The 14,420-nt window shown below is 39.2% G+C and overlaps 2 protein-coding genes across 2 annotated transcripts; both read left to right on the top strand.

Annotated features, from left to right (window-relative positions):
- The first annotated feature begins 106 nt into the window (after positions 1-106).
- abcb8 (ATP-binding cassette, sub-family B (MDR/TAP), member 8) lies at positions 107-6,986 on the top strand. The gene is made up of 16 exons (XM_047027327.1): positions 107-332; positions 659-992; positions 1,194-1,349; positions 1,432-1,526; positions 2,122-2,227; positions 2,324-2,485; positions 2,605-2,690; positions 2,778-2,875; positions 2,976-3,081; positions 3,171-3,204; positions 3,352-3,488; positions 3,594-3,688; positions 3,836-3,969; positions 4,120-4,267; positions 5,566-5,816; positions 6,387-6,986. The coding sequence occupies exons 1-16, from the start codon at positions 235-237 to the stop codon at positions 6,468-6,470; spliced, it is 2,124 nt and encodes a 707-aa protein (XP_046883283.1). The 5' UTR covers positions 107-234; the 3' UTR covers positions 6,471-6,986.
- A 100-nt stretch (positions 6,987-7,086) lies between these two features.
- Positions 7,087-12,060, top strand: cdk5 (cyclin-dependent kinase 5). The gene is made up of 12 exons (XM_047028301.1): positions 7,087-7,292; positions 7,686-7,774; positions 7,906-7,973; positions 8,233-8,293; positions 8,403-8,459; positions 8,601-8,696; positions 9,344-9,418; positions 9,507-9,603; positions 9,786-9,855; positions 10,138-10,198; positions 10,292-10,372; positions 10,544-12,060. The coding sequence occupies exons 1-12, from the start codon at positions 7,256-7,258 to the stop codon at positions 10,628-10,630; spliced, it is 879 nt and encodes a 292-aa protein (XP_046884257.1). The 5' UTR covers positions 7,087-7,255; the 3' UTR covers positions 10,631-12,060.
- Positions 12,061-14,420: the final 2,360 nt, after the last annotated feature.

The raw sequence follows: 14,420 nt of genomic DNA, 5'->3' as shown, positions 1-14,420 counted from the left end.
TAAATAAATATGTTAAGTATAATAAAATGAAAATGAAACTGTACTACTATCTTTTCTTGCTTAACACCCATTAAAACGTTCCGAAGCAATTACTTCTGTCACTGTTAGCTAAAAAAAGTGATGCATTGTGGGATATTTCAATATGTCAGCTTGCATGTAACTCCTTGAACCAGCTGTACCCCTGAGCAAACGCTCAGTTAAAATTCAAATAAATGTCCAGTTAAGCATTGCAACATGTTTCACTTAATGTGTTACAGAGTTAGTACCACTGCACAAGTGCGTCCCCTTTATTCGCGAGTCAATAAAACACAAGACTTGTGGAGACATTCAAGGTAGGGAAACTTACTAGATATAAGCTCCCCATTAGCTACGTAAACTGACTGTAGTTAGATAAGTAGACTGTCAACTTTCTAGAAGCATTTTGCTACCTAGGACTCGTAATCCCTTTGTTCTCCATTAGAAAACAATATCACATTTCTAGGTCTTATTTCTTTTATCACCCCCGATGCACGAGGAGCTCATAGAGGTTACTACTGGTGTTTGGATGAAACATGTTAGGTGTACAGTTACTAGGAGTAGTATAGATCTATACTATACTACTACTACTATAGATAATAAGAATACTTATTAACGCACTGATGGTCACTGTTTATTTCAGGAGTCATTTGAACTCAACCCCAGCGTCCAATGCAGCTATCTCTACTGGACGTGAAAATGCCATACACCGTGTCTGGGGTCTGGCACAGAGAGCATTTCGAGGGTCTACCTGCCAGACAGTGAAATCTCCCAGAGTAGGTCTGAAATGGATTGTAGGACCAGTGGGTCTCACTGTCTCTGCACGACTTTTTGGCAATGTTGCATATTGCCACCTAGATGTAAATAACAATGCTCCAGAAGAATTTCCAATCAAAGAAACTGTGCCAGAGTTCAGTTGGGATGTCCTATGGGAATTTGTCAAACCTCAGCTCCTTGCCCTTATTGGGGCCGTTGTGGTAAGTAGCATGACACAAACAGCATGTCATAGTGTTGATGATATACTTTTCAAAATAAATCACTCACTATCATACTTTGATATGAATAAATTACCTCGTAGGCTAGCCTACGAGGTAATTTATTCATATCAAAGTATGATAGTAGACCATCATCTCTAATCTAGCCTACTTTATAATCATGACTAACATTTTGTTTTTTAGCTGGCTTTTGGTGCTGCCGTCTTGAACATTGAAATTCCTCTAATGTTGGGGGATTTGGTAAATGTAGTTGCCCGCTACATGAGAGAGCATACAGGGAACTACATGACAGAGATTAGGAGTCCTGCTCTGAAGCTGCTTGGGTTGTATGGTCTCCAGGTACGTGCTTTTGGAACATGTCAGATTTTATGATGATTTGACATATTTAATCTGCATTGGACTAATGTGTTTTTATTTGCAGGGCCTGCTGACCAGCGGTTACATAATTCTGCTGTCCAGGGTAGGAGAAAGAGTAGCATCAGATATGAGAAAGGCCCTTTTCACCTCTTTACTCAGGTAATACAACAGCTTAAACATAGTTGAAAATATTGGTATGACCCTATATCAGGGGTGTCAAACATGCAGGCCCGCAGGACAGAATCAACCTGTGTCCGGGTCCAAACAGGACCACTGGATGATTTATGAAAAGTTGATTAGAATCATAAAGAAGTAAAATACCACGTTATTGTCCAGTTCCAAACTTCACTTGCCTAAATGTTTTGTGCCTTTGCAGATCCACTGTGATCTGTAAATTGTAACGCCCGTGTCCAGTACACTGACACAATGTGGTGATTTTTGAAATTGCTGTTATTTTTCTGAAGATATCTCAGGCTGTTAAATGTCTGTTTTGTAAATGGGATGATTCATTAATTGGGAATGTTTTCAGAATGTATGTGTACTTTTCACTAAAAGAAAGGTATAAATGTGAAGATGTTATTTTATTGTTTATAGGTTATTATGAAGTGTTTTTACTAGTCCGGCCACTTTGAGATTTGGGCTGCATGTGGCCCATGAACTCAATTGAGTTTGACACCCCTGTTTTACACAATTCACAGGAAGTAGTAGTAGTTATTCCTACTCTCACAAGATTGAATTAATTTGTTTGTTTCAGGCAAGATGTTGCCTTTTTTGATGCCAATAAGACAGGCCAGATTGTGAACCGTCTAACTGCTGACATTCAGGAGTTCAAGTCTTCCTTTAAGCTAGTCGTCTCTCAGGTATGCCGGATTAAATGTCAGACTTGTCAGACCAAGGGACACTGTTTAAGGTTGTGTTCACTTAGCTGTTGTTTTGTATATTTTATATATCAACAGGGCCTGCGGAGTGCCACACAGACAGTTGGGTGTTTTGTGTCCCTCTATGTCATCTCCCCCAAACTCACTGGTATGATGGTTGTGGTTCTGCCCTGTCTGGTGGGAGCAGGTGCTCTAGTTGGCTCATTTCTACGCAGGCTGTCCCGCATGGCTCAGGATCAGGTAAGGGCAATAGTTACTTGGTAAAAAAAATAGATGAACTCATTCTAATGTTACTTAAACTTTATGGCTTATTGCTATTTTGCCTTTCCTTTTGTGTGTGTGCTTGTGTTTCTTTATAGGTGTCTAAAGCAACAGGGGTGGCAGATGAGGCACTGGGCAACGTACGGACAGTGAAAGCGTTTGCTATGGAGGAGCGAGAACTTCAGTGAGTGATTTTGTACTTGCATTACTACAGGACTTACTGAAAACTGTTGATAAAGACCCAGACACAATATTGTCATCTGTGTTTCAGGTTATATGCCCTAGAGGTGGACAAATCTTGCGAAATAAATGAATCTCTTGGCTCTGGAATAGCTGTTTTTCAAGGCCTATCTAACGTTGTCTTAAACTGTAAGTGTGTCTTCAATGGGCCTACAGAAAAGGGATTGGTTTGCATCTTTAGTAACACCATAGGTTTTTTAATTATGCCGTTTTCTCACTTTTTGGACAGGTATTGTACTAGGGACCATTTTTGCAGGTGGATCTTTAATGGCTGGAGATGAAATGTCTCCAGGCGACCTTATGTCTTTCCTGGTGGCCTCCCAAACTGTTCAGAGGTAAAGATATATGATTTATTTGTAAAAATCTATAGCAATGCTAATCCAATAAAAAGGAAATATATATAATGTTGTCCCGCTCTGCTCAGGTCTTTGGCAAGTATCTCTATCCTCTTTGGCCAAGTAAGTTCAGGCACTTGAAATATCAATTACAAAAGTGTTAGAAATATAAGCATTTTGTCTTGTTGATCTAGTCTACACACACTTTACATGTGAGTGTCGGTATTAAATCGTAAATTATCGTAAATCTTTCTCACTTTATTTTTCTAGATGGTGAGAGGCTTCAGCTCAGGTGCCCGTGTTTTTGAGTACTTGGCTTTAGAGCCCACCATCCCACTGACCGGGGGAGGTCGCATCCCATACAATTCTCTTGTTGGAAGAGTTGACTTCATGGACATCATTTTCAGGCAAGAAGCCACCATAATGATACACATGATACACAAACCGCCATACACACTATATGAGACATACACAGCAGGGGGTGCCATTTTCCTGTCTTTCTCTCTCCAAAGTTACCCTACAAGACCTGGCCACCAGATCCTGAAAAACTTCAACCTCACACTACCTCCCAGTAAGACTATTGCTATCGTTGGGGAGTCAGGAGGAGGTATGAGTCCCACCATCTCCTGCTGATGCAGTCATTCTGAATACACTGTACACATAAGGCAAAGAATCGGAAAATTACATACTGATTACATTATTCAAGGAAAGACAGTCATTATGGCTGAACTCAATAAGACTCATCATTTCTTAGGAAAGTCCACTGTTGCTTCCTTGCTGGAGCGTTTCTATGACCCCATCGGTGGTGTGATCATGCTGGATGGGCTCGACATCCGGACCCTCGACCCCTCCTGGCTCAGAGGGCAGGTCATTGGTTACATCAATCAGGTACATCTGAAGCAAAGAGACTGCCTCTCCATGTAAATGAACAGCACACATGTCTCCCTCTGTAGAGAGACACCTGTGTCAGCTGAAAAGAGAAAACAAAACTAGCCTAGCATTTTGCTCTTTTCCTATCTTTTCTATCCCCTCTCGCAGGAGCCTGTGTTGTTCGGCTGTTCCGTTATGGAAAATATTCGCTTTGGCAAGCCTCAGGCAACTGACGCTGAGGTCGTTAACGCTGCCAAGCAAGCCAATGCTCACCGCTTCATCACAGGCTTTCCAGAGGGATACAACACCGTAGTCGGTATGTGTGGGTCTGCAACTAAGGCCTTTGATGTGATCAACAAACAGTGGTAGTCTGTGGACAAAGGGTGTACAGTCGTGGCCATAAGTTTTGGCAATGACAAATGTTGTGTTTTGCAAAGTTTGCTGGTTCAGTATTTGAGATTTTTTTTTTCACGTTTCTATAGAATACTGGAATCACAATAAGGCACATAAAAAAAAAAATTTTTGGGGGGGGCGAACATTTTCAATATATGCAAAATAGTCTCCTCTTTTACAGCAGTCAATCTGCTCTTAAAATCCCACCAGAATGAGTGATTTCACCTGGCTAGAACCAGTTCCCACTTTCCCCTGTGCTGATGATATGACTTACTGAAATTATGTGAGCAGTCATTTTATGCCAAGGCCCAGCAAACAAAAAATGTATGTCGCTCCCAATGCTTTTGGCCACGGCTGTAGTAGTAGGGAGGACAAACCCTTTTGAGCGTTTTTTTTTCTGAAATACAACTTTGAATGTTGAGTACTTTAACATGCTGATTATTATTATTGTAAAAATATTTTGTCTTTCACATTAACAATTCTAAAACGCCTAACATGCCAAACGTATTTTTTTGTCAAACGTCCCTGAAGCTCAGATTCCGATTCGGAGTGCCATGAAGCTATTTTGTTGCAGTGAATGGGTGCGGGCACTCATTGGGCATAAACTGAAATATCTCAAAAGTCCCAACTGGAAAATGTTAGCGGTTTTCACAGTCCTGTTGAGGACTGTGAAACAGTCTGAACAGATTGACATCAAGTTAAGGTTGTGGCATTGAAGTTCAGGTTAGAAGCCAAGGGTGTAAAGACCACTCAGCTAATTACAGACATCTTAAACTGTTAAAACCCCAGTGCCACATACGGGACGGTATTCACAGGCATTGGCTCTAATTTGAGTGATAGTTTGTTTCATCAATTGAAAAACTGCTCTGGGACTTTTGACTCATGTAGTGGGGATGCTAGTTTGGCCGTATAACTTGACTTCTTTTATCTAGCCATCTTATTACGTACCACATACATACTTTCTTGTATCCACATACTAATTACATTATTATGTACTATACATGTTATAGCACAATACATTACACCCTGTGTACATGTAAACGGTACTGTTTAGATTTCCCACACGGTCAATAAGATGCTTGATGTCTTAATGCACTGATCTAGAGCTGCCCATCAGTTAGTCAGCACAGAAGCCAGATATTAGTACAGAAACGGGCCCATAAGGCGGATAGTGAGCCATATTTACTAAAGGCAGTTTGCTTTTTCCCTGCGGGCACACAGGTGAACGTGGGGCAACTCTGTCAGGGGGACAGAAGCAGCGGATTGCCATTGCTCGAGCCCTGATCAAGAACCCCAGCATCCTGGTGTTGGATGAGGCCACCAGTGCCCTTGATGCAGAGTCAGAGCATGTGGTACAGGAGGCTCTGGACAGGGCCACTACAGGCCGGACTGTACTCATCATTGCCCATCGCCTCAGCACCATCCAGGGAGCTGACCTCATCTGTGTCATGAGCAACGGCTGCATTGTAGAGGTGAGATTGCAGCAACCGAGACATATTGATCCTGTGTGTGGTTGAGAGAATTAAGGACTTACAACAAAAATAAATACAACTAGGGTACAATTTCTGGGGAAATTGTGCAAAATATTCTGGGGAAATTGTGGGTCGTGCTTGCCTTGGTTGCAGATGGGTGCGTTTTTTAAACTTAAATTGTACAAGTCATATTTGGGTAATTAAAATAAGCATGCATACTTATTATGAAGAGTGTATAATGGAATAGTCTACTGTTAGCCCTGCATGTTTTCAGATGTTTATCTGCTCCATGGATTAAATGACCGAAAACCCCTCATCTGTCCATATGAGAAATGGCAAGCTAACTAGTGCTAGCGCAGGGCATGTTAGCCGTTTTCACAAACAGATCGACATAATAAAATAATAATACACAAAGAATAAATATATATGTGAGAGAACAAAGTTTGTGCCCTTGCCGAAGGCCAAGCACACCCAATTATTTCAAACACCACAAGTTTTGTCCCTCATAACAGTTTACATTTTGTAATTACAAGTGGCCAACTCTAACCACCATTTATTGTTTTTTTTAAGGCGGGAACTCACTTGGACTTGCTGAGCAAAGGAGGACTCTATGCAGAACTAATCCGTAGACAAAGAGCAGAGGAAAAGAAATGATCGACCAGGCACACTGTACATCAACTGATGACTGTAACGCATTTGTGTAACATGGCCAATTTTCCAAAAGAAATCTGAATAGTCATGGAAAAAAAGTGTTAATGTAATGTTTTGTAGTTTAATTTAACTATGATTCCATTTAAAACATCTCAACATGTATGAGTGGGCCAACTGGATAATGTCTTGCAGCCAAAGGCTGCCTTTATTGCAACATGTTAAGATCATGAATCATGAACTGATTGAGTACTGTTTTAGCAAGGTTATTTTTGATGCTAGACATGTAAGTAACTATGATCAATTAAATATTTTATCATTGTTCTTTTACTTTCTATTCAATATAAAATAGTGTGTTTATGTTGCAAGAGGGGTACTGGCATTGGACAGATTATTACAACCTACTCACTTAGCTAAATCCATAACAGGATTACACTGACTGGGAAGACTGACATGTATATTGCTAGTTAAGAGTACTTTGCTGATAAGTAATTGTAATTGTTAATAAACGATCATTAGTCCAAACGTATGCGTTGTTTCCCTTTAGGAATTTGGGCAAAGTGAGTGGTAATTATGATTTGCCTGTGTTGCAATTCCTCATTTAGCCTTTAGGTGACCATGGTGTTAGTTTAACTATCAAATCAAGCCCTGCTTGTTGGAACACTGCAGCTGGCTAGCCGTTTACCTAGCTAGCTAGCTAGCCTAACGTCATCATCACATCATCCCAACCCCTGGCTAGGGTGGCATTTCATCACTGTTAGCTAGCTAGCCGAAGTTAGCCTCTGTCAAAAATGCAGAAGTATGAGAAGCTCGAGAAAATCGGAGAAGGTAAGCGCATCTGTAGCCGTTTTAACGCCATCACATTGTTTCTGAAAAGCTTATTGCCATCTCACCTAATCCTACTACGAGCTAGCTTGCAACATACAGTAGCTAGTGTTGCTACTTGTTCTGTAGCAAGCTGACAATTACCTTATGCTAGTAGCCCAAGTAGTCTTAAGTAATGTCTTGCCATAGTTAGCTATTGAATTAATGAAGACATACATCTACATAAAATTACATTTGGTAAACATTAGCTAAAGTTTTACACTAAGATCGAGCAAATAGTACATTTAGTTTGTTAGATTGTAGCTTATGTAGAGCTGGTTAGCAAGCTAGGCTAAATGGAGCCTAGAGCTAGTTAGCTTACATTACATTTTTAATTCGTGATTCCATCATTTGCAGGTACATATGGCACTGTTTTCAAAGCTAAAAACCGAGAGACGCATGAAATTGTAGCTTTAAAAAGAGTTAGACTGGATGACGACGACGAGGTATGTTCTTGCATTTATTGATACTTTTATTGATACTTTTATTGATACTATTATACTATAGCTAGCCTAGCTAGCTAGTAGTGCAACAACTTTGCAATAACTTCAAATGATCATTCTACTTGATTCTTTAGGGAGTTCCTAGTTCTGCCTTGCGAGAGATTTGCCTTCTGAAAGAGCTAAAACACAAAAATATTGTCAGGTATGTGTGCTGTACCCATTGCCATAACCGGCATTTAATTTGAGTGTCAATGTGCCTATTTGCCAACTTGCTGGTTATGGATCTCTGAATAATTCTTGTGCAGTTGGTCGTAGGACTTTTTGGAAGTATATTAAAAGGCCTATATATTTGTCCTATATCATGACTATGGTGTGACGGTCCATCAGTATGTTTCTTTCCCAACCCACTGGGATTATGCTTAAATGTGTCATTTCTTGTACTAACAAACCGTCTCCCATAGGTTGCATGATGTCCTGCACAGTGACAAGAAGCTAACCTTAGTGTTTGAATATTGTGATCAGGTGAGGAATGCTCGATGCTTACAGATGCTAGTCTAGTGTTGGATTATACAAACAGTTTATGTATTCCTTAAATAATTATTTGGGTTGGGGATATATTGTAATGCTACAGGATCTAAAGAAATACTTTGACAGCTGCAACGGAGATTTGGATCCGGAAACTGTCAAGGTGAGTCTTTGCCATATGACAAGTTAAGATGAAACATCAATTTCCTTGTTTGATTCAGATATTCAGCCCAGGTTTAGGAGCTTGATCTCAGTTGGATTGACTGTGTCACTGTCTATTGTGTGTTCCTCCATACTTGTTCAGTCATTCATGTACCAGCTGTTGAAGGGCCTCGCTTTCTGTCACAGTCGGAATGTACTCCACAGAGACCTGAAGCCCCAAAACCTCCTCATCAACAGAGTAAGTCCACAGTTGGTGGGTTTTTCGGAACAGAGGAATGGGACAGTCTCTGTTAACAGGAATGTTCAATAAAATGTTGTCATAACACAATGTGCAGGCACATATGCAATTAAAGGACGGGCTGCGGCTTTACCAAAACCAGTGTGGGTCATAAAATGAACACAGGATACGTAGCAAGACAAAATGTTGTCATATAATGTAGCTAAATGTAGATACTCTTAGAAATAGCAAAGAGATCAAATTGTCATTGTATGCATGAATTGACATCGTTTCTTCCTGTTCCTAACCCGTAAGTCCTAATACATTTTCCACTGGAAAGGGCTGAACTAAGGTCTGTGTTTAAGACAAGTTTCTTCAAACCATGTGCACTCTTTTAGTGGGGGATGGGCAACCATTGTAAAAGTTAATTTCTTCATGAAATGGAAAATAAATGAAATTTATAATAATACATAGGATTATCTGTTAGAAACACAGACAAACTTCATGGTTTCACAAAGCGACTTTGTTTCTTTGTTGGTTTATTATAATGGTTTATTGCCAAAGAGTTGATGGGAATGTAGGCCTGAATGGAAAATAATGATGCATCTTCATTTTCAAAGGCCTGATGTGTTAGTAATGCTCCTGGCACTATGATTGTGTCCCTGTAGAATGGGGAACTGAAGCTGGCTGACTTTGGCTTAGCTCGAGCCTTTGGAATACCAGTGAGGTGTTACTCCGCTGAGGTAAATATTAAATGCGCTAACTAGCGGTTAAGGGTCTCATTCACTAGTGACACAGGTCAGTGATTTCTTGTGATATGTCTCTGTCCAGGTGGTGACGTTGTGGTACAGGCCTCCAGATGTACTTTTTGGTGCTAAACTGTATTCTACCTCCATTGACATGTGGTCTGCCGGATGCATATTTGCAGGTATGTTTTTACAAGTGCAACATTTCTCCTCTAGTGTACACATTTGTCAGCTGCAGATGTAGTTCTAACTCTTTTCCCACCTGATAAAGAGCTTGTCTTGTCACCTTTACATGTTTAATGTTAAGTGAATTCCCAGTAGTATACAAGTCTTATGTTGGCCTTAATGAGATGCTTCTATTCAGAGCTGGCGAATGCTGGAAGACCTTTATTCCCGGGTAATGATGTGGACGACCAGTTGAAAAGGATCTTCAGATATCCTTTCTTCAATCTGTGAGATTGATGTCATGTGTAGTAGGTGTCTGTTGAATATGTCTTATTTTTAGAACAGGATCACTATGAGAACCCTTTGATGGAATATTGTTTTGACAGGTCAATTTGACCAAAATGTTGATGTTTTAGTATTGATCTTGTAACAAATTGAATGTTTCATTTAGAGAATTCCACAGTTTTTCCACCTGTCACACCAGGACTTCTCTACTTCCTCGCTGGTTGTTTTGTTACTTTGGTGTTTGCTCTTCCTTAATGCTGTGTCACATTGTTGGGTACACCAACTGAAGAACAATGGCAGACAATGACAAAGCTCCCAGATTACAAGGTATACCACTGTCGTTCGCCTTGAAACTTTATAACTTCATACAAACTGGTGTTGGTTGACAAACAGTTTCCTTTTACCTAATTTTGCCTACAGCCGTACCCCATGTATCCAGCCACCACTTCCCTGGTGAATGTTGTTCCTAAACTAAGTAGCACGGGGCGGGATCTGCTGCAGGTCAGTGTGGCCATCCCAATAGCTGTGGTGTGCCTACAGCAGGCAGTTCAACTTAGTCACCAGCAGGTGGAGCTACACAGAGGCTCTTCCCAAGACTGCTGGAATTTATTAGGTTTTAATGTTGTAATTTTACGCAACGCAACACTTACAATTTGTTTCTTTTAAACACAGAATCTGCTTAAATGTAATCCTGTCCAGAGGATCTCTGCCGAGGAGGCCTTGCAGCACCCCTACTTTGCTGATTTCTGCCCACCTTAGATGCCAAAATATCAATGGGTAAACCTCAGCCATCAGTATCAATTCTCCTTCACTACATCTAGTTAACAGGACCGGTCATACTACAAGATCCATACTGCACCTGTGGAACAGACACTTCCCTACATCCTCCTGTGCCTCCTTGTAGAACAATGTTTTCACAGCTCTGCAAGACATGGATTATGTAGATTCTGTTAACTAGCATGTCTTCTCATTAGTCTGTTTCGATGTTATTTGAAGACTATGGTTACAGGAACAGGACATATGTAGCAATGAACAAATCTGGACCTCATAGACAGTTGAAACCCGAGCCAGAACAGAAAACAGAGAAAGCAGTATGAACAATTTTAAGTGAACTGAAGCATAGCAATTTGTTTAGAATGCTTTGCTGTTTTGACAAATTACTTCTGATAACTTGTTAATATAAAGTTGAATCATTAAACAGTTAGACATACTTCCACTGTCCTTCATTATCATAAGGAGTTGATTTGTAGAAGGAGATTGTCAAGTGGACTGGGAAGCTTATTTATGTTTTTTTTTGGTTTCTGTTACCTCTCAGGCTTTGTATTTAGCTTTTTGTATTGTTTTAAACACTTTGTGTATGGCAGTTCATTTTTAAATGTTTTAGGTCTCACCCCTACTGACTATGTTGAACACTGAAAGATAAGTTCCAGTTTGCGCCAACCAATATGTTTTGAAAAGTGGACCATAAGCTTGAGTAATTGCTTAATTTCTATTAATTATGTACATCTTTATTGATCTAATGTCTTACAACTCTTGTGAACAGGTTAAATAATTCCCACTGATACCTTTTAGAGCATGTATAACATTTGAGCCTTGTATTGGCTATGTTCTCAAGGTTATATAATTGTGAGAAATGGTTTTGCAAGCTCTGCCATTGTTTTATTCCAGATAGTAAGTACTTTAGGCTTAAACATAAAAAAACTTTGTTTTACTAATAGAGAAAGGATTTTTATTTTATCGATGTAGGGCATGAAAAAATAGAATGCATGTATTTATGGGTAATTGAATGTCTGCTTGTGTGTATTTGTAGTATTCTTTGTTGTATACATTATGACTTTTCATGAGATGTGCTTCTTTGAATACTTAAATGAGACTCTAGAATCCTTAACATTTCTCAAGGCACCGTTTATACATAATGCCCCCACGTATGTCTTTGTTTGGCTCTGTAGTGTCATTTTCGAAGACACCATGACATCTGCTCATCACAGTATTTCTCATGGTGAAAAAAATGTCCTCATCCTATTTAAGAAAAACTGCTGTACGACATTAGTTAAAACAACTCATCTTAATTTTGAATGAAGAGTGAACTTTTGCACTTTCCTAGTATCAGTTTTTGGTAGGACTTGCAGTCAGTGGTCTGTGTCAATTTAATTTACAATGGTTCAATATTCAATAAAATGTACACACAACATCATGGAGTGAACATCATTTACCCAATGTCTCTGATATTCCATATTTAATAAGAGTTGGTACTGAATTATAATTTAATTACTTTGACAAAATAGACGTTTTTGACATTGACATCTCAAATTCCCATTGGGATGAATAAATTGAATTGAATTGACGTCTGGGAGAAGTTACTGCGTAGTCTTGGTAACAGAAGTGTGAGTAGCCTGCTTACCGTGTCATACTGTAGTTCCTACATTATGATGATATACCGTACATTGCCTAGAGAGAGAGGATAGGAAAATGCTGGTACAGTACAACCTTTAGCATCACCTTGCAATTTCAAACAACATAAGAACATTACACTTGATTAAGATAGGGTGTTAACTATTTAATGTTGACTTGAGTTCAGAGTTAAAATCACAAAGACTGTACATAGATTCATAGAGCCAAATGAAGCAAAACCCTGTTCCCAAAAGGCCACAGTACAACTTATGAGACGTATGTCTGTACGTGATCCTGGAAGATCCAGTTTTACAGGAAGTTACATCAAATCCCTACGCCTAAACACACTCTTTTCATTGGTTTGGTAGTCTTTACTCATTTGGAAACTTTCCATATAAATAAAGAGACCTTGTCACAATGCATAATCTCAGCAATTGATAAAACTATAGTACATTTGTTTCATCTGGCTCCAGCATACCACATTCAAACATTACAAAGTCAGTAACATGTCTGAGAGTACATAAGGTGGGAATACACCATGGTCATGCAAGGAGGAATAGAGGTAGGTGCAATCATAATATGCACTGCAGGAGTATGTTTTAACTATTGAACTGAAGTGTATAATGTTGTATTCTACCTGGAAATGATAATGCAGTGAACTATCCATTACATATTGTTTGAGCTCAACCAATGTCTAACAATGTTACAACTCAATGGTCCTATTTTAGCTTTGACTACGGCATGAAGTGGACTCGGTTATGCTGTTGTTTGACTGGCAGTCAGAGAGTAGAGAAGGGTCATGTACACAGCCTTGTGTAATTCATGAAACACAATGACCCAAATCAAATGTTGCTAACATTTGTATGACTCGTATTTTGTCTGAAACATGCAAGAGAATAACATGATAAATTGTCGCTAAGTATACGTCATTGAAGGAAGCTTGGCTGTCCTATCAATAGTGGTGGTAGATGCATGCCTACAGCAACTCAGCACTGCCAAGAGGCTAGGATGGAACACAATCAAAATCTAGACAATGAAACAAGAACAATTCAGATCATTGTAACACATGGTGCATGCTGTCATTCATAGACCAGCACACCATTTCACTCTAGTTGTGGATCAGAATGGATAGTTGTGGATCAGAATTAACAATGAATACCCCAATTATGTCAAATTTCCTTATTTGCGTTGACAATAATCGTTTTTAAATGAATGCATTTATTGCTCACAACAGGACAACACTGATAAACCGGATTTTCAAACACTCCTGAAAAGATTACATTTTTTGGCTCATTGCAATGTTCTCTTCCCAGACAATGCTGAAATAAGTGTACATATTTACATGGTGTACATGGTATAACCAGTGTCAATAAGGTAGTCATGATCATAGACGGTCATTGGCTTGGGAGCAATGGCTGATCTCCTAGGCTTTGTGCTTCACATCAACAGTCATCTAATACACAGACAAAAGAATATTAAGTCTAAAATGTTACCAAAACTGCACTTCAATGTTAACATAGTCAAAAGATAAAACAACTGGAGTCAGTTCTCTGAAATGATAAATATGGAAAAAGAGAAATTAGACACAGTAAAGTTGTGTACATAGGATGATGGTTAAATATATTGTTTATTATATTTGATCATTTATACATCACAAACTGTCATTTAAGTTGTATTACATGTACTGGGATTCCAATAATGAGAGAATATAATGATGCCATTATACAATGAATTGCAGTGTTACAAACCAACTGAATAGAATGGGTGAAGTATGTTTTGAGGCAAGTCTCCTGCATCTCACAGAAATCTATTCAGTATTCGGTCCTCAACAAACAAAATTGAAACTGGAAGACACTTGCGGTCCACTAGGATAACTACACGTATTCAGGGCAACCCTTGGGGTAGGCTCTGTGTTATGAATGGCAAGCCAACGGCTAGCCCATCCAAATTCAAGTCCCAACAGCAGGAATGGAGAAACACTTTGATTTTCATTTCCAACAAATGTCTCAACGCATGAGATATAAATAATTTCTTCATGGCATTTGAGCAGGTAATTACAAATTGTTTCTGTCAAGATAGAGAACATCACCTTGAAAACGTTTGTACTCCACTAATTTTAAATAGATACTACCACATAGGAATTGTGCTAATGAATGCT

This window comes from Hypomesus transpacificus, chromosome 10 (genome assembly GCF_021917145.1).
Source record: "Hypomesus transpacificus isolate Combined female chromosome 10, fHypTra1, whole genome shotgun sequence".
Lineage (NCBI taxonomy): Eukaryota > Metazoa > Chordata > Actinopteri > Osmeriformes > Osmeridae > Hypomesus > Hypomesus transpacificus.
The sequence above is the reverse complement of the archived record's forward strand: the minus strand, read 5'-3'. Positions and strand labels throughout refer to the sequence as shown.

Coding starts and splice junctions, on each gene's coding strand:
- abcb8 (XM_047027327.1), top strand. CDS start 235: ATGTTTCACTTAATGTGTTACAGAGTTAGTACCACTGCACAAGTGCGT. Junction 3,489..3,593: donor TTCATGGACATCATTTTCAG/GCAAGAAGCCAC, acceptor CTCTCTCCAAAG/TTACCCTACAAGACCTGGCC. Junction 3,970..4,119: donor TCATTGGTTACATCAATCAG/GTACATCTGAAG, acceptor CCCCTCTCGCAG/GAGCCTGTGTTGTTCGGCTG.
- cdk5 (XM_047028301.1), top strand. CDS start 7,256: ATGCAGAAGTATGAGAAGCTCGAGAAAATCGGAGAAG. Junction 7,775..7,905: donor GACTGGATGACGACGACGAG/GTATGTTCTTGC, acceptor TTGATTCTTTAG/GGAGTTCCTAGTTCTGCCTT. Junction 10,199..10,291: donor CAAAGCTCCCAGATTACAAG/GTATACCACTGT, acceptor TTTTGCCTACAG/CCGTACCCCATGTATCCAGC.